The sequence below is a fragment of the Chroicocephalus ridibundus genome, chromosome 2 (assembly GCF_963924245.1).
Source record: "Chroicocephalus ridibundus chromosome 2, bChrRid1.1, whole genome shotgun sequence".
NCBI classification, from domain to species: domain Eukaryota; kingdom Metazoa; phylum Chordata; class Aves; order Charadriiformes; family Laridae; genus Chroicocephalus; species Chroicocephalus ridibundus.
This window is the reverse complement of record NC_086285.1, coordinates 91,094,212-91,114,784: the sequence shown is the minus strand read 5'-3', so window position 1 is coordinate 91,114,784 and position 20,573 is coordinate 91,094,212. Positions and strand designations below refer to the sequence as shown.

The 20,573-nt window shown below is 43.5% G+C and overlaps 1 protein-coding gene across 1 annotated transcript in view; it reads right to left on the bottom strand.

The window, feature by feature from the left end:
• Nucleotides 1-16,662: 16,662 nt before the first annotated feature.
• DAP (death associated protein) overlaps nt 16,663-20,573 on the bottom strand; it is a 56,544-nt gene continuing 52,633 nt past the window's right edge. Inside the window, exon 4 of the mRNA XM_063326152.1 lies at nt 16,663-19,877. Coding sequence (XP_063182222.1) covers nt 19,758-19,877 — 120 coding nt within the window. The 3' untranslated portion in view covers nt 16,663-19,757. The remainder of the gene's footprint in view (nt 19,878-20,573) is intronic.

Genomic DNA, 20,573 nt, shown 5'->3' with positions numbered 1-20,573 from the left:
TTTTTTTTTCTGTACTTCATGCAGCCTGGTTGTGCTAGATCCGCTCATTGTGCCTCACAACTTCACACTCCACAGCTGGGTCAGACACCCGGAGGCTGCAGGTGGGCAAAAGGCTGGAAAGGGCGGTCGTGTCCCTTTCTCCTGCCCATGCATTCCTGCTCGCCTCCAGCAAAGCTGGCATTTCGCTCGATTAGTATTCCGCCAATTTAGTCAGCTAGACAAAATCGCTGGAGCCAATGCAGGGAAGCAGGGAAAGGAAGGGGCGAGACGGTCTTGCTCAGAGGCAGCGAGCTGCCAGGTGGCTCAGGCAGTGCTCCAGGCCGTGCCCCCAGCAGCGAGGAAGAGCTCCCCGGCACAGGTTAGGTAGCTCCAGAAAACATCTAGCAGTGTGAAACACAGAGCTGACACCCTCTTACAGGCATTTGTATCTCTTCTGAACCCCCAAGGAAAGGGGCTTGGACTCGTTTGCAGATATTTAGGAAAATTACAACCTCCTGCCTTCCCATTCTCCTTTGGAAAGATTAAACAGGCACCAGGAACAGAGCTGCTCAGCCACTTCAGCCATAAAAGATTTGTAAGAAGTGGGAATTATCCTCACATTTTTCTTCCTTTTAAATTATCACAGGTAGAATTACAAACCCATAGAGTCATTTGAGTCACTTAAAGAGCTCCTTCATTACTTGGATAATTACTCACCCAGAGAGTGTATTCAGCAGAGAGAGCAGCCAGCCAGCCATCTTCTCAAGGCAAGCGAAAACCGGACTGACAGTTCTGCAGACTCTCCCTATTGTAAATTTTGCAACTCAGTCTTCGAATTCCAAGTCACTGAAAACTGCTAAACTAATGCTAATACTAGTGGGCAGAGATAATCCCTGGAAGAGTGGACAAGAGGTAATGGAGGCAGTGAGGAGGAAAGAAAAATACATTGATGTCTATGGTTCTGATTTAAAACAAGATCGCATTTTTGACAGAAATTTTTCTGAGTATCGTGTACACAAGAGTCAAAAGCATCCATAAAGACTTGCTCTGGTCTGCTAAGGAATTTATTATTTAAAAAGAAAGTGATTCAGTACGAGCCTCCTTCAGGGTTGCCTTAGTTCCCCAGCATTCTCTTTTGACGATTTTTACTCAGCAATGACTTTGGACAGAGTCGTAAAAGATTTGATCTGAAGTCGGGGAACATGCCTCCAACAGCATCCTGAAAATGAGAAAGCCAAATAAGCCTGTCACCCAGCAGGCTGGCCACCAGGGACCCTCTCTAGGCTGTAGAGCATCTTGCCTACCAACATGTTATACATTAAGAAGAGTACAAAAATCAAAATAATAGCCAATAACAAGCAACATCACTTAAGTCCTTCCTTGGGTACCTGTGTTAAATACGTTCAAGGCGCCCAGGCCTGATTGCAGAGCAGTGGCAGGCTGGCTGTAGCATGCACACAGATCAATCAATGAAAACATGAAATCAGCTTGTTTAGGATAGGATGCATCAAGCAATTGATTTCAGTATGGACATATTCCTTAAGTGAGGCCAAAATTGTTCCTTTGTGTTAACACGGAGGCCGAGAGGTCATTTCTAGGGTTATAAACACAAACCAGGGCTTCAAACGTGCTGTGAGGCAAAGGCTTCCTCAAGATAAAAACCTCAGAAATAAAACTCTTCAGCTCCATATCTAACTCAGACAGGAATAGTCCTGTATTAGCTCAGTTCAACTAGAAACCCCACGGGAGCTGTAAGCGTTGTCTGCCTGATGATCCTGGGGACACTCTTTCTCCAGGATCTCCCCTCACCCAAATGAAAAAAAAAAAGGAAAAACAAAAGAAAACAAAAGTGCTCATCATCCCCAGGTACCAGTCCTCTCACGGCACCTTCTCTGCTTGCAGAAGGCCAAGGAGTGTTTATTTCCAGGGAAAGCCAGTTTGGAAAGTCCACCAAGACACAGAAGAGGGAAACTGTATTCAGAGATGTAGTGTTTGAAGTGTTTCTGACCAAGCTCTTGAATCCTCCAAGTAAGCAAAAAATGCAGTATCCACAGATACCTCTAAAGGTATTGCTGGCTGTCAAATTATTACACAGGAGGCCTGGAGAGTGTCTCATGGCACGTGAGAAGGGCCAGCTCACCTTGCTTCTGCCTGGACAATTCCTGTGTACAGCTAAATATGGCATTTAAAGAAAACCTCATAAACTCTGGACCCCTTTTGCTATGGCTGTGGAGCTGCTGACCACTGAGAAGCACAAATGACGTCAGCCAGAGCCATGCTTAGACCAAGATGTGTTTTATAATGCTAAATACACTGAATAAGGATATCACAAACTTAGCAAACTGGATGCCCCAAATCAGTTCCTTAGCTATAAGATAACTATATAATTAAGTTATATTAATTATTCACGATATTAAATTAGACCATACCTATAAAACTACCTATTGGTAACAGTCATACATATATGTCATTCATATATAAAGTAACAGGTGTGCTACATTATATATATATATATATAACATCTATACGTAGTCATATATGTTTAGATATTTATAAAATATATACATATAAAAGGCCTCTCACCTGCTAGTGATGATGTGAAGCACTCAGCTATGTTAATGATGACCGTCTCTAAGAAAGCTAGCATTAAATAATTGTTCTGTGAGAGGAACAAATCATTCAGGGTACAATGTGGAGGCTACAATGAAAAAACAGACCAGCTGCCTTTTCACTGAGCACTATGGGGCACTTGCATGGGAAGAGGCAGGGGATTCTGTGAAAAATCGTACTTCATAGTGTAATTAAAGTTATTATGCATATTAATTTTGCCTAGTCAGGTTTAAATTTGGCAGTTCTCTTGGCACATCAGAATTTACAATGTTCATAGCATTCTTTTATGACTATAAAACTGTGCAGAGGTTTGTGGATAATGAGTGGGCCAAATGCTGCTGTTTCAGCCCGCTCTCAGGAAAACAGAAGAGGTTGGGAAAATGGGTTCAGGTGGTTCCTTTTCCCCTTCCTGTCATAGCAGCTTCCCACATGAATGACAGTTTGTTACTTTGCCCAAGCCCTTCCTCCCAAATAAATCAAAAATAAGCACAAACCCTCAAGAGGCAGATGTGAAAAATCCATGCTCGCAGGCACCATCCTGGATGCACTCAGTGATTTTGCATAAGGCACCGATCGAACAGTGAGCTCTGATATGTGGGGATCAAGAAAGGGGCACAGGAACTGCTCCAACATCTCCATTGCGTGTGTTCACGCGCATATGTGTATGCGTATGATATTTTTACTTTTGGTCCCGTAGTAACTGAAATCTGCTTAGGGCAGTGTCAACCACCAAAAATGCTTCTGAGTATCTAAACGCAACCTTCTGCTGACAAAGGTGATAATATTTTTATTTTCCAACTGGATCTGGCAATGGGAGTTAAGGTTTCCTCGTGCTTGCTGCCATTATACTGAAGCCAGCTTCTTGCAGAAGTCGGTAGCGTGGGGATGCTCTGCATTATTGTGTGGCGGTGTTAATGTGGCACTGATCAATAAGCGATGCCGTTAAGTAATGCCCCCACTAAAAGTCCTCCTCCAAAGCAAGGTGCAACAGCATTTCCAAAGAATATTCAAATGTAGTTGTATTGAAAGCAGGCATGCTGTATTATCAGCTTGGTTGCTCTCCCAGGGAAGTGTAGTGGAATAGCCGTCACTCAGGATTTACCCAGTTTCCGTGCAAGTGATATGTGGTCTTGTAAGTAAGTGATCACTTTGACCACCTGGCATCCTTTTCCAAAAGCTGCAGTCTCAGACTCCTGAAGTGTATTGTTATAAGCGAAATAAAACAACATTCATTTGGTGAGCAATAGAACTGATCAGACTAGTTTTGCTCTTGAAAATACTTTTTTTGAGAACTCAAATTCAACTGACGTGCTCAGATAAAAAACCACTTTGTGGATGTGACTTTTTCCCTTGTGCTTTGTGAAAACTGTGGGTTTTGTTCTTCGTATGATCGATTCTATTAGCCTTTTTATTTGTATTCCTGGTCAGAGTGAGCAGTGTTTGCCAGTGGTTTCCCAGCCACCATGAGGCAGCCTTCTGCAAGAGCCTTTTTGGGCTTACACAGGGTTTCCCGCACCAGCACTATCGAGTGTCTTCACCTGCTCTTTTCTAGATGACACTTGTTCAGCTATCGCCCAGGCACAGGAACTGGGCTTCGTTGTGTGTCAGTCGTCATCTCAGTCATGGTGACTTATGGGCACTAGTTTTGCTTGCGCTCTCAAACTGGGTTCTCCACTTTCTTGCGTAATCACTTGCCCAACAACGTGCCCATTTTTGAATCTTAAATGCCCTGGACTGTCTTAGGATTTCCACAACTGACTAAGCTATTGTGCTCAGAGAAAGCCGAGGATAAAGTGCTGGACTTAAACTGCATGTCAGCTGTCCAAAGAAAAAATAGCCAGGTATCATGGTGAGGTCTTGCCTGTATTTAAAAACAAAAACAAAAAGTAAAAAACAGTTGAACTGATTTAAGTGACGAGTTAAGCAGAGCAAATATGCACAGGCTCTCTTGGCTTGGTTTAAATCAGACTAATACTCACTTGATTTAATCAATCAGAACCAGCTTGAGATTAAAGTGATATAAATCATTCATCCTGAAATCAGAGTTTCCACCCAGAGAGTTGTGGCAGCTTAACTAAATTGATTTTCAACGGAGAGTGCTGCCCTGCCATGTCCTAGACCTGGCGGAAGGCTCTGCCCTGAGTTCTCTGCCGACCCATTCTGGCTTCCTTGCAGCTTTCATTTTTCCAACAAGACAATAAGGTACTTCTTTCTCTTCTACAGTTTGTCATTGACGAGCTCGTTCATACCCAGCAGAGTCAATGGCATCTCCTGGAGCAGTTCAGCACCTCTTGCCCCCCTTCGGCTAATTACCAGTCTCACTTTCATTAACGTGGCTCTCAACTGCCAGAGGCCCTTCCCCTCCCACAGTCCCCAGCACCACGCTGCAGCTTTGCTCTACCGTTTGGATCTGGGAAACTTTAAATCCCTGTGTGCAGAGCTGGGTGAGAACTGTATCGTCACTGTCCTCTGCAGGAAATTGCTCTCTCTCCGTCGAGTAAAACGCTAGCTTAATCTTTAATTCAAGGCTGTCTTTTGAGGATCACAGCCCCAACTCAGGAACAAAGTGAGCCTGACAACAGTCGGAGGCAGAAGATGAAATATTAATCCATGCTTTTGTGACATCCAGGATGGATTATAATAATTCCCTGTCTGCAGGTCTTCCCAAGGCTGCCTCCTACAAAACACAGCTTGCGCAGAAGCCAGCTGTGGGATTTAACTGTGTACTGCAGACAAACAGCCCACCTCCCAGACACTAAGCTTGGGGCTTGCTTGGAGACCTCTATTCCTTCTTTATCTCCAGGTATGCTCTTCAATTGCCAGTGTAGAACACACCCATAACTGTAGCTATTCTTAGTCACTAAAAAAAAAGTCTCAGCTTCGGGATGTGTCTATCTGGACAAGAAAGAAAAAAGCACAGAAAATCTATAAACATGGTAGGCAAAATCTACAAACATGGTAGGCAAGCTCTGTCTCTTTCCCTCCTAAGCCCATCATCCCATGACACAGGACATGTGCTATATTGGTCACCCTTCATCTTTTAGAGGATCGAGTGGCACTTCCTCAGGGCAAGAATTAGTTAAATTGAAAAATCAATAAAATGAGGTTGTTGTGAAGAGCTGAATACACCAGTCAGCTAGGATATGACCAAAGTAAAGAGATGTGAGGTTGGATGAGACAAAGGAAACCACCACCACCACAAGGGGATATGGCTGAAGAAAACATCTAGGGAATAAAACAGATTAAAGTCAACATCACCATCCGGGTATTTCCAGAGCATCAAAGCTGCAGCTGTTCCTGTGGTGGCACATGCTGGATCAAGTGCAGGGCTTGTTCCAGCCAGACTTCCTTGTCTCCTCTGTGCCTCAGTTTCCCCATCAATTAAACAGAAATATTTTCCTACATCCCAAGTTAACTCATAATGGCAGCTCTTGGTTATCAGGTAATGAGGGAAAAGGATGGGTGGAAAAACCCACAGAAACCAAAGCACATAAGGAAAACTACATCGATCAAGCAAACGGAGCACATGTCATCGATTAGGTTTGGAAAACCACGTAGATTTCTTTGTATTTTAGATGGCAGGGGCCAGAGTGGAGCCTGGGGCGATGCCGATGGTAGTCTGCAGGTGTCAAATGATGGTGAGGCCAGACACATCCAGAACGTGGATCTGCTGCTGCTGCTCACAGCTGGGGGGTGGTTGAACCCATACAGCTTCTAAAGACAAAAAAAATGCGAGAGTGCTCATGCATTCCCCACAGTATAGACATATACCATTAAAGAGATCATCTTTCAAAACCCATGAAAAAAAAAAAAAGTACTTTCCTCGGAGCAGCAGGAAGCTGATGGTGTCTTTGGCCTGTTTTTCCCACCAAGTGCTTTCCTCAAGTAAATGAGTATTTGCTGTATAGCAAAAAGTACACTGAAAGCTTCACCTAGAAATGCAAGGCGAAAAAAGTTTTCCATCATATACCACCATCACAGCCTACTTTTCTGAGGAGCTCCAGCTTTTGGAGATTCCAGTGGGCTATTTAACAGATTTATGAAGTTATGAAAGCAAAAGCCAGGTCTGTGCAGTCTAAATGCCACTAAATCCCTGTGCTGCCATTTCCCATTAGCTGGGCTCTTCTGAAAGCCTCGTGCCAGCTGAAAAGACACATGAGGGAACAACACTTAGAAGGAATTGAAATGAACCCGGGGCAGAAGAAGAGAGGAGGGAGAGGCGGCGGCAGCAACCCAGCAGCAGCAAGTCAAACAAATCCAGGCTCTAATTTAACAGTGATAATCTCCCGCCAGAGTTATTTAAAAATCCCATTAATGTATGGACACGAATCTTCTTATGCAATTGTGGGTTTGCACCCACCCAAAAATAGCCTTTGGATTTCCAGGCCCAGGGGAGAGCTGAAGAAAGCAGCGTCACTTTGGCTTGTGGCCTGGAGGCCTCTCCCCCCGTGCCAGAGCAGGCACGCCTGTCATGTCACAGGTTACCAAACCCAACCCAAATATCTGATAATAAAGCTTATGAAATGAGTACGAGATGCTCTGAGCACGCATTGATAAACGCTTTAGGAGAGGAGCCAATGTTTCGCTACTTCTAGTCTGGGCAACATTGCTTTTTAAACAGGCCATGTAGCATTCCAGCATCATCTTGTCTCAGTTCCTTTGAATTTGTCCAGAAACCTAGCTGAGGCGGGTGATGTTTGGATGGGATTGTAAAAGATTCCTGGGCACTGAGAGGGAGCCACGGGTGAGGATGAAGCAGAAGGTGGTAAAGGAGGCCCTGGGGACGCCACAGCCAGCTGAACCCCAACCCTGCCGCGGGCTGGAGGAAACGCAGCACTTTTGCACCTGATTTATACGAAGTTGTTGAACTATACGTAAAAATAGTCAGTACAGTAGTCGGACACCTTATTTTGATATTAACTTGAATGTGTTTTACCCTGCCTTCAACTTCAGTTTTAATGATGCTGCCAATTGCCAGCTTTGGATTTTGGAGCCAGCAATCCCATTAAGACGCACAAAGAGTACTTTCTTCTTAGAGATACTTTTGGGCAACTTGCAAACTCAGATACCAGTGCCCTGGTTACACTGCTCACGTTTTCAAGACAGTGCGAAGAAAACTGTGGTGGTGGGAAGGAGGGGAAGTGGGAATTCTTGAGCACCAAGCTGCACCCAGACCTCCGCAGCACCTGCAAAATACTTGGGGAGCTGCTCATACCTTTCCTAGGATTCCTTGCAAAGCATTTTTGCTCTTTTCAATTCTATCGGTGTCTTTCCCTTGAGAAAGTATCTACTGAGTTAGGCAGTGAATGCTGGGATGCTGGCAGGGCACTGTAGCTATTTAAAGGCTTTTTCACATCTGTTTTCGCAGGCAAACCCTATTAAACTGTAACAATACCCGCATGCATTTTACTGGTAAGCAATCAATTCCCATGAAAGAGAACAAAAGCTTCCACTGAAATGGGCTAGGAATCCAGATCCCTAAAATCAGAGTCCATATTCTAATCACCGTGCTCTAGGCATTGCTATAAACACTGCTGATTGAGGGACTTGATGTAACCATCACCAGCAGACACAGTCACGTGTGGTGTGTAACCCCATGTATTTTCTGTCTGGTGCAAACTCAAAACATATCCTGTGGTCCAGAACAAAACACTTTTGTTCCCCCTTCTCCCGTCAGCTGCTCACCAGCAACAAGCCCTCCCAGACTCTCTGAAAGAGAAGCACATGATGGCTGGACGCCACCAGAAACACCCCATGTGTTGGGGCTCTCCGAGCTGCCTGAGCCCTGAAGACCATGCAAGGCAGTGTCCTGAGAAGTGTCCCTTGGAGTGTCCCTGGCAGTGGCCCTCCAAACTCCTACAGCATTTGGGTGTAAACCTCAGAGACCCTCACACCAAAAGGAAGGATACAAAGACCACCTTCTGGTCTTCCGTGCTGGTGGGCTGTCCACCACATCATCCATATAACTGACTGGGAGAGAACAACACAGGGAGTCTCATATCTAAGGCAAAAAGCTGTTGAGAACACTCAAAAACACTTTCTGATACTTCATAAGCTCTTTTAGGCTTTGTTGGTGCTGATTATTCAGGTGGTCAAAGGCAGCCTTGAAAAGCCTTTTCTTTGAGTAACTATTTGTTTTTTTCCCCGATGTACAGATCTCTGCCATGCCCAGACTCTCCCAACTCGGCAAACTCCAGGGGAAATTTCTGAGCAAGCCAAAGGCACCTTTTTGGCATTACTGTTTCTCCCCTGGCTGACAGGCTCTCATCTGGGATGTCGGCAGCGACGATGCACAGCCAGGAGCGTGCCTAAGCTCCCTCCAGGAGCGCAGCCCCGGTGGTGATAAAGTTTCAGGGAAGTGGGACAGGGGAGTTTTGAGACAGGGGTCACCAGAAGACCATGCAAGACAGTGTGGTGACGTCTTTGGCGAGAGCTGAAGGGAAGGCCGAAGAAGAAGGATCTGTACTTACAGAAATGATGGGGCCGGGCAAGTGAAAGCTGCAGGGCATGCATGTGTGTATTTCTCCCTGACACAGTTTTTGCATCCACAGAATATATGCTCATGACTTGCTTATTCCGAGTGCCGCAGACAAAGTAGTCCTGCATAATTACATGAGCTGCATTCGCTTCCTCTCTGAATTGCATCTTCCTTAAGAGGTCTCTTTTCCTCTCCTTCCAGCCCCAACTTCAACGTTTCCAGGGTGCATTTCCAAGAAGGCTGTAGCATTTCCCTCTCAAAATATCAAGGTTAGATCTGCCCAGCTGCTACCACAATCTTTCGTTAATATCTCCCCCAAATTCCGCTCTGCTGCCAAGCCCTCCCTCAGCAAATCTACAGAAAATGCCTACCTGACTCTCAGCATTCAGTGACAAGTTTAGGGAGTGGAAAGATGCATGTTCAGCTTGAGGTCTCTCCCCTGGATGGTCTCCCACTGCTTTTAGACACCTCCCCGCACCTGGACGAGCTCTCACCTCTGAGAAGCCTAGCCCACCACAAAACAATACCAGCCACTGTAGCAAATTTAATCTGGGAGCTTGCAAGGCATGTGCAGGAGCCAGGCCACGGCGTGGCATGACAGTGTGTCCTGGAGAGGCAGCGCTGGGGAGTGAGATGCCAGCAGATGGGACAGGCCTACGTGTTAGACACCGCTGGCTCTCAGGTACTCCAGGTCCACCAGGTTTTGCTGGCAATTTAAGTCCCTCCTCCTACCCCTTAGTTGATGTTTTTGCAGAATCTTGCTCTCTCTGTCTCTCTGTTTTTTCTTCCTTGATGTTGCTGATGAAAAAGGCTGTGAAGCCAGAAAAAGTCTCCTCCAAATCTGCGTTGATCACAGTGAAGCGATGCCCCAGCCAACTCCAGCAGATGCTGTCAGCAAGCTATGCTGGGATCAAAGATTTGCTCTTAAGAAGCATTTCTGTTAAGTTTGCAGAGTGAAAACAAGTTCACCTCTCCTTTCGCACTTAAAGAGCTTTTGCTGCGCAACTGATGGAAAGCAAAAAGTCTTCAGCTGTATTGTTATTAATGCCAGCAAATAACGGCTGAAAATACACAGGGCTCATAGTCATTGCTTGTAGCTTATATTAGCCATTAGAACTATAATGCTATCAAAGTAATATTCTCCATTTACATCAGGTCTAGCATTTTACCTTGAGTACATATTATAAGCTATCAAAATGCAGTGGCCCATAATGAACACAAAGGTGCCATCTTTATTTAGACACCTTTCAGAGTAGTAGTGCTAGGTCACTAATGCTATTTAGAATTGCTTCTCAGGGTAATTGGTACATCTCTTCTTCCTGAAGCGCTGCGCTTTAATCTTTTCACTCTATAATCTCAGCGCCTTACAAATGGCCACGGAAATATTTGTATTTTCGGAACATAAAGGACAATAAATCAAGAGTGAAGTCCCTGCTTGATTCTGACTATTAAAAGCATTTCAATAGTATCTCCAGGCTGAGTAGATATCTTGCCAATCGCTTTGCAGTCTTGTTTGACTATAGGCAAAGCAACACGTAAGTAAAGGAGAAACTGCAGGGCAGTAACCCTGGGACTGCTTTTGTAAATTAACGTGAGGTTTATATCATTCCTCAAAGAATGGCTGTGGTAGGACTTATGTTTGTTTCTGCTGAGACATACTATACACTCATTTATCAGGAACTGCAAAATTAGGGCATGTTCCCCATGTTATTAAAATCAGGTAATACTGAATTATACAACATGGATATGCAAAGATGTGCATGTACACATGTATTTTAATAGGGATTTTTTTTCCTTCCTATCTAGTAAGCTAATTTACTCCATGGTATTCTGTTCAATTGCTTTCAAAATAACTCAGGTTTTCACTCATACCATCTTTTCTTCTAAACTTCTTGTTCTGGCAGGAAGCACTGCATAGACAGGTGCTCTTTCTTCCAAGGCTCTCTATTGAACTCCAGTCCCCTATTTTGGAAATCATGGGACCTACACCACAACAGGCTGGGGTCATAATTGGCATTTCAATCCCTGAAATGGTTTACAACACAGTTGTGAGTCAGCAAAAACCCCACAGTCCAGTGTTAAAAAAGTGGCTTAGTAGCCACCAAGCTGCAGAATTGAAGATGGGACATAGTCATCTAACACTTGCGTTTCTCTGCAGACCTCCACAAAAAGAACTCCCACAAAGCAAAGGATCTGCCCCCAGGTCTCTCCTCCACCATTTTTTCAGGTTGATATGCCACACAGTGTTGGAGAAGAGAGACATTTGGAGGTCCTTACCTCATGTAAAACATCTAGTTTGACACTCCAGTTCTGCAAAATAAATCTGAAGTTACCTTAATTTCTTGGAGAGCACCACGGAAGTTAACAGGACTCCCTAAACATAAAGTAGAAAACCTCTCTGAAAGATTGGGGGCTTGCATGGGACGGGAAAATAAGCTGTGTTGAAGGAAGCTACATCTGTATGAATCCTAACTGTCACAGGAGAGATCTGCTTAGATGCCATTGGTAACATATTCTATACCTTTTAAGGTACAGATTCTGCCTTTTAACCTGCTCCCACTGAACAAAGTCATACCTGTTGCAAAGGACCAGCCATCAGAGTGACTCACGCTCCGCGCAATGACAGCCAGGAAAAAAACTGGTGTCCGTAAACAAACTAAACATACAAACCTAGGAGAGAGGAATATTGTAAGTCATGACAAATAGTCAGAGCACGCTCTATACTTTCCATAAATGCTTATCTTAGCAACAGTTGGCTTATGGTGACCCAGCTATTAGCATGTAAAGCAGAGCTCTCCTGCTACGAAGTATAGGTTTCCAGTGTGTACGTTGCAGGAGCTATTTGGCGTGGTGAAAAGCAAGGCTGTGTTTAACAAACGTCCTCATAATAAGCCTAATTGAAAGGCTTATTTAAGGCTTCAGCCTTTCATTCCAGACCCCTCCAGCTGTCACAATTGTCACATTAGCAGTGTGCTAATGTTTATTCTGTTCCGGGTGATAAATCAGGCTCTAAAAGAGAATTCTTGCATTTGCTATTATCTTTTATCCAGAGAGCAGGAATTAGGTAAGGAATCAGCTTCTAATCTAGGGGGTTTTTTATCAGCAAGTCAGACTTAACACAGTGAAAAGCTACCTGCAAAAAGGATGTGAAGGTGTTCGCCCAAACTGTGTGTTCCAAGGAATCTGATCTCACATTGCTTAATGCCTCTGAGATGAATAAAATAGTAGATTTTAGATTCTAAAATTGATTGCTCTCTCTCGTTGTAGATACACACACACACGCGAATATTAATTAGGTCTCAGTTCAACTAGAATATGTCTCAATTCCACATCCTACATGCGCATACACCCAGTGCTGGCTTCTGCAGCAAAGAGACATAATATATATTTCTTTATCCTAAACCTTGTACGTTAAAAGAACCAGAAGTTTGTTAAAATACGTTTGCCTTTGCAGATTTTCCTCATCCGAAGGTCCCTCCCATGCAAAAAGATCCAAGGACATGCAGATTTACAAATCAGTGAGTTGTACTTCAAGTATATAATCAGGCATTTGAAATTGAGGTCACTAAGCAGCCTAAGAAACGGTCAGTATCCAGTTCTGAAATGAGATGATATCTCAGTTTCTTTTCTCTCATCATCTTCTAACAACAGTTTTACAGAGCACAACTGAATCCACTTCTGTGCTGATCCACTCCCTATGCTAGTTCTAATACTCGAGGGTTTACTGCTTTAGTCACAGCTCCTGTTCACTGCAGATTTAAATACGTCCAATAAATAAAACAAAGCGCGCAAGATTCCACCAGCATGTGCCCCAGTCTGCCGGTCTTCAAGAGACAAAGCTACAAGACTTTTAGCTTCCCCATAACCATGTTACAAACCCAGCTGACCCACCCTGCCGCTGGCGACAGTCCTTGGAGCAGCAGCTTCGAGCTGGGAACCAGAGCTCCAGTCAGCCCACGCTTCTGCGATACTTCAATAACAGATGCCAGGACAACAGAGGGAGGTGGAAAAGACCAGGTCCATATGTCTACTATGTCCCGCTGGCTCAGGACTACCATCCCTACCACTGTCCCCCACCTCCTGGGCCTTCCCTAGCAGCTGAAGGCTCACCTCCCTCCCTCGTGAACCACTTCTGGGGGCTCTCCCTTTACTCCTTGACCTCCATCAGCATTAGGAGCCTCTTAGTAGCAACCCATGGCTCCTGTTTGTGAAAACCTGCTCTGAATTCACAGCAACAATTACGTATGAGAACAGCTTTTTAAAGGAACGAACCATGAGGTCAGAAGAACTCAAGAGGAAGGTTAACCCTCACTGCAGAGCGATACATCACTTGAAAAATGAAATGACGCCTAAGATTAGGTGCACGTGACTTTAGAAACAAGGCTCTTTTTTAAAAAAAATACTAAGTAAAGCTTTCAGATAAATACAGTAGGTTCACAAGTAACACAAGGAGAAAACTGATGCCTCTCTTCTTTGAGACCCAAACACTGGCCGGCTGGTGCAATTTTACTCAGAAAGGCACTGAACATATCTGTGGTTTCGGTCACATCTGAAATACAACAAGATACTAGCTATTTCAGCTGCTGGCAGCACGCTGAGGTTAGCAGCTAACTTTTGCTTTTCATTTTAACTAAATCCACTGTTCTGTATTTCCAGAGACACTCGTGGTTTCAGAGGGAAGCCAGGTGAGCTGCTGTGCTCTCCGGCGCACTTGCCCCTCTCATATGTGACAAACCGATGTCATTATCCTTCTTAACATGGTATCAGACACCCATTGACACCTGAGACAGCCTACCAAAAATGGCTTGCAAGAAGTTCATTTTACCCACTTTCATAACCTGCCGCTTGTTTGTCAGCCAGAAAGAAGGAGAAAAAAACATTTTGCTGAACGAGCTTTAGCCACAACAATGTGAGAACACACCACAGGTAACACACGTGTCCTTGCCGCTGGCTGGAGAGAGCTCACAGCTCGTTAACAGCTAAACAATTTTTATAATCCTTAAAATCACTGTGGATTACAAATGCTTTTCTTTTCCTAAAGCCGTGAGTGACCTACAGAACGCCAGCCACTCCAGTTTTCTAAAAATATCTCCAACGCAAGCTGGGCAGCAGAGATTATATTACAGGGCTTCTTTCAAGGTCACTTGCGAGATCTATGCCTGCAACCGCTTTAGTGGCTGTGTCTTCATTTTGTCCCTGGCAGCGCTGGGAGTGCGTCTTACAAAAAGTCATCAGCATCCATGCACGCCTGTCAGCGCCGCGCAGTAATACATTATATTCTCAGAAAACGGTATTGTGTTCTTGTGCTCGCCTCTGATCAGCATCCTAAAAGGGAAGGGAAACAGCCTTTGCAACCGAACTGACTTCTTTGTTCATGGAGAGAGAGAACCCATGCCACCTTTCCTCGCAGGCTTCCCAGGTAAATCCCAGTGCTACCATTTTACCAAAAGACTCAAAAAATAGCATACACTAGGGGCAGCCTCTTCTCTGACGGGGGATGAGGAAAGCCAATAAATCCACGTTCTTGAAGGAGACCCAAGAACATAGCAACAAGCAAAATACAAACCTCCACTTTCCTAAGAAAAAAGCCTGCATGCCAGAGATGGAATAGAGAAATTCTGAGGATAAAAGGAACTCCTTAGGAACGCAAATTAGGTACTTAGCAATTACCTTTACTAATTATCTATAATACAATCATGCACAGCACTTACCAACGGCTACAGCTACAATGCAGATTTATTTTACTCATCTGTTGAAGAAGTCAGATGAAGATCTACCACTGTAGACTTGACTCAGTTTCTTCACATGGAGGCTCCTCCCGTCACTACAATCTGGATTCCTCTTTTACCGACAGAGCAGATAAAGGTAACTGCTACAGCTAACATTAAGTGTCTTTATCTTGTGAGCGAGGAAGTTTGTGTGCAAAGAAATTCAACTAAAACTGAGATTTCTCTTCCTAATTCTTTACATCATTGCAGCATCTGAGCAGCAACATCTCTTCCTGCTGTAAAAGTAACTGTTCCCCTTACTGACATCCCCATGTTTTTTAAAATGCAATTAATGTATCTTAATCCTATAGCTAAATGCACTGGCCTAGACTTAAACCTCATTTTGAGGTGGCTTGACCCTGGCTGGATGCCAGGTGCCCACCACAGCCACTCTGTCACTGCCCCCCTCAGCTGTCCAGGGGAGAGAAAATATAACGAAAGGCTCATGGGCTGAGATAAGGACAGGGAGATCACTCACCGTCACAGGCAAAACAGACTTGACTTGCAGATATTAGTTTAATTTATTACCAATGAAATCAGAGTAGGATAACGAGGAATAAACCCAAATCTTAAAACAGCTTCCCCCCACCCCTCCCTTCTTCCCGGGCTCAACTTCACTCCCAATTTCTCTACCTCCTCTCCCCCAGCGGCGCAAGGGGACGGGGAATGGGGGTTGTGGTCAGTTCATCACACCTTGTCTCTGCTGCTCCTTCCTCCCTCCTCAGGGGGAAGACTCCTCACACTCTTCCCCTGCTCCAGTGTGGGGTCCCTCTCACAGGAGACAGTTCTCCATGAACTTCTCCAATGTGGGTCCTTCCATGGGGTGCAGTCCTTCAGGAATAGATTGCTCCAGCGTGAGTCCCCCACAGGGTCACAAGTCCTGACAGCAAACCTGCTCCAGCGTGGGCTTCTCTCTCCACAGTTCCACAGGTCCTCCCAGAAGCGGGCTCAAGCATGGGCTTCCCATGGAGTCACAGCCTCCTTCAGGCATCCACCTGCTCCAGCATGGGGTCCTCCATGGGCTGCAGGTGGATATTTGCTCCACCGTGGACCTCCATGGGCTGCAGGGGGACAGCCTGCCTCACCATGGGCTTCACCACAGGCTGCAGGGGAATCTCTGCTCAGGCACCTGGAGCACCTCCTCCCCCTCCTTCCTCACTGACCTTGGTGCCTGCAGAGTTGTTTGGCTCTTGTATTCTCACTCCTCTCTTTAGTTATTGCCATTAATTATTTTTTTTCCCCCTTCTTAAATACGTTATCCCAGAGGCACTACCACCGTCACTGATGGGCTCCACCTTGGCCAGCAGTGGGTCACTTGAAATTAGAAGTAAATAAACTCCAATTACTAATAAACTTTGCAATATTGCTGATAGCAGGGCCATGGAACTTGGAATAATTATGGACAACTCTATGAACAGCATGCCAGATGTCATGCACATCTATTTTTCCAAAATTTTAATGAAAGAAGGTAGTTTTTGAATAATATAGCTTATCATTATGTGCCTGCAGAATCGAAGGGTGAAACACTGTAAGCGTCCCTGGGCTGTAAATCTATCATTTGCACTGTGAGGTATCACAGATATTTGTTGTATTGCATGCACACTACACATATAGTAAATATAGGATACCTATAGGATATCAGGTATAGGATATCAGAAAGCTTCCAAAATCCCTGTGGCCATTTCTTCAAACTCTTCTGTGAATCCCTTGTTATATCACGCACTGTGTAATGTTAACGGCAGTGGTATGAGAAGCTTGCCACCATTTCCGATTATAAAACTGTCTTTTTTGGAAAGAAGGTTAGGAGAAAAAAAAACCACAAAGCAATGGAAAGCATTAAATTTAATTTCCTTTAACAGACTGATTTATTACCAGGCTTAGATTCCAAACCTTCACAGAGATCTAGTGGGGATCTCCAATTTCATAGTGGAAAACAGCAACTCCCATTCTAGTTGGTAGTGTCTAGTTTTATTTTAATGAGACTGGACCATTCAAAACAGCTCATCCACTGTGTCATAAAACTTCCTAATAAATTTCACTGGCTATAAAATGTTGATTAGTTATGTGACATTCTGTAATAAAATCCCATAAACCCCCCCCTGCTGATTTACATTGTACTTACAGAAAAATGAGCCCAATATACAACTTCATGCTTTATTGTTGCGTTATTGCCACATTGAAAATTACAGAAAATTTCTTTTGCAATCATTTCAAGTTAACACCTGAACAACTTCTGTGCTCGGATGTTATTGTAACATACTTTTTAAAGTATCAATAACCATCAATAGGCAATCCAGATCACCAGTTACAATTCTTTATTTTGGGCAAGGTAATGCTTTGGTAAGGACATCTGTGTATAAACATGGATACCTCCCAACAATATAGAATACGCTTTCATACAGAGACATTTTCTAACCATATAGGAATTCCTGCGTTCTAAAAGCCACTAAAGCTATCCTGAGAGTCATACTCGATTGTACTAACTTACATACCCATCTAAGTAATCAAAGGCAAAATTCAGGTATTGTTTACATATGCTGTATATATTGCATTAACAACGAGGAGCAGTAGTTTGTAATCCAAAAGCATCCATGTTCCTAACTTTTAATATTTGAATGGAAATGTGGTGTTGCTTTCAGAAGATAGAAATACGCATTTCTACCAGCTATCCTAGATACAGGGCAGAGGTGCCCAGCCCCACCTAATTGCGTGCTTCTACACTGAGATACGCTTAGTTTTCTGCCGCAGTCAATGGAGTCAAGAGTGATCCAGCTCATCTTGAAAGACACTTCCATTTGGTCAAAGGCGCCATACCTAAACTCTAACGACTGTCTTGGCAACATCACCATTGACTACAGCTGGAGCCTAGACCCTACCTTCAGATGTAGGCACAAGAGTAGGAGAGCTGAATCCCATCCAGCTCACCCTCAAGCCACCAGCTACCAGTACCAAGCGACTACGATGATCTGCTTCATCGCTGATGCAGCACGTCGACAGCTACTGGCTGAACCATCAATGAGATGCCACCGCTTTCTGTCCCGAATCTGCAAACATTCCTGCCAGCAAATTACCTCGTGCAGATATTCCACGAGGCTCAACAATGCTACCCTTATGAAAGAGCTACTCATGTGTAAATCACTCGTACACTCATGAGCAGCTACAAACAAGGCCTCAGACGTACCGACATCAGAAACAGAAAGCATTTTTAAAAATTATGCATATTCTAAGAGAATAATTCTTATGAACAACGTTCATTTCTTAAGGCAAGTACGGTTATTAATTAACTGAAAATAAGGACTACATATACAGATTGTACATCCTTCTTGGGTGTAGAATAAATATATTCATGCATACCCTTTGCAAAACATCATTTCCATTTCAAGCCTACAAAGAGACAGAAATGTCTGGTCCCTCTCACCCACATGAAGTGAGTTATTCCACTTGTGAAATGGGCCATATTTCACATTATTTTGTTGGTCATTGTTGTTTTAAATCAACTGCTCAGGGAATAATTATTTAATCTGCAGAATTTTTTAAAAATAAAATTAAAAAAGCCCCAAACTTTAAATTTTTAAAACTCTCCTTACTGGTTTTCCATGCTATTTGATTTTAAACATAAATGAACTAGTAAAGCCCCAAGTGACCCCAAACCTTCACTGATTTGCCAGGTGAGTGTTTGCAGCACTAGCTCCAGTACCCACTTTTTTTGAAGTTATTAGAAGTTTTATAAACCTAGAGGGTACTAAAGCCTGTACTGTATTTGTAGTCACTTAAAAAAAGAAGTACACTTTAAAAATGTAGGTGAAATGTTTAAAAAAATTATTTTCCTGGGTTTTATAGAGATGAGCTGTAGAAGGAAGACCATAGAGCTAAGTGATTTTGAACTGCATAATGAAAAGATTTAATTATGTGGCCAAAACTAATCCAATTGCTCTATTTTAAAACTAACTTTTTTATTCTCTCATATCCCTTATTCACAATAAGATGACTATGAAAAAATATGATATGGAACAGAGATTAGGTATAAAGTTAAACACATTTACTAATGGTATTTCTTAGTTTTCAACAGTGATCTCAAACTGTAAGTTAAAAAAGGAAAATAGATTTTTCTCCAGTTTATTTTAAGTTCAATTCTGGCAGGTCCTGAGCTCCTTCAGCTTGCTATTGGAATGGAGAAATCATCACCTCATAAAAATACAGCCCCCAGTGAGATCCATGAGATCACAAACCAGTTGCCTACAGCAGCAGTGGTCTTGTAACTCGGATATCTCTCCCCTCTCCATACACACAGATCTCCAAATGGAAGAACCTCAGCAAGACTGCGTGAGTGCAAAGGGGTGTAAAGAAGATTCAGCTGGATTTCTACCCACTTGGGAATGTTTTGGGGCCCTTTTGTCATCTCACTAATTGAAATCAGAGGGCGCAGCCACTGTGGTGTGACACCGTAGGATACTGAAGGCTGCAAGGGTTCTATGTGATCAAGCCAACCACCGATTTCTGTCTCACCACATACGACAAACTCCCTCCAGACAGTAAAGGTACCAGTACAAAAGGGCTATTCTTCCTTACCAGCTTAGCATAAAAACTACATTAACTATCTGCTTATTGCCATGCCACAACTAAAAAGTACAAGTTTTAAGCTCATTAATCACATTATTCATACTGAAGTTTTATCTTGGCAATGAGAAAATCTTATAAAAAACCCACCCTTGATCAGCAAATACTTAATAGAGAATTTTCCATCTGGGATAACAACTGAACAATGTCTTCATTGTTATTAACCCTTGAGAATTAAGGTAAAAGAAACAGCTTATTATTTTAGGGGTCAATTTTACTGATTTGACAGTGTGAATCCTAAAGGGTTGTCTTCTCTTAAAAACTTATTCACCGATGGCAGTTTGGCTGAGATTTTGATGGAGAGCTCACTTGCGAGGCTGGTGGATGTGCTGTTTGACATGTTGCGGGTGAGGAAGCTTTTCCACAGAAGGATGTGGTTTCTGATGTGCCACCTGAGCCGCAGCTGGAGGGAAGTCCTTATCACCCTGTTCAAAGAACACACCAGGAAAAATTAAAGAAATCTTAAAAGCGTACTTTCCAGTTCAAGTGGACGCAAGTTCTTAAAAATGTGAAGAGCCAATGGAAGTGTTACATGTTACTCTGAAGTCCCCCTGTATACATCCTATCTTGCCATTCTTTTAGCCAACTTCAAAACTTCACCTATGTTCGATTCACTTCTTCCAATTACACACACCATCCAAGAATGTAATATCTTAAAATGACCCTGGGGGGTGAAAAAAAACCATTCCTATCTTCAGTGCTTAGTGGCTCCTCGTGCTACATCACTTTCACTGCCTTTGTGTGGTCAGTTCTACTTCACCTATTTGGTTTTCACAAAGCAACCAGAAAGAGGAGAGAGTACTTTACAAATAAGGTAAGGCAGAATGAAAAGCTATCCGCACAAGAAAACCTACTGTAGGAATGACAGTTCAGTGAGAAGAAAGGCAGGATCTAAAACTACTTTTGACTCAAATCTTAGGGTTGGCTGGCTTGTAAGTTTAACATACTCCTTTAGCCAGGTCTGCTAGTGTTAGTTTTCACGTGCTGCTGTTGGACAGTTCAGGTGTAACCCTTATGCCACCTATTTACAACTGTCATTTCTAGGGTCAGTCCCATGAGGTTTTCAAAAAGCAACGGGAAACGACCACTACCAGTGCTCAGTGAGAGGGGGAGGAGAATAG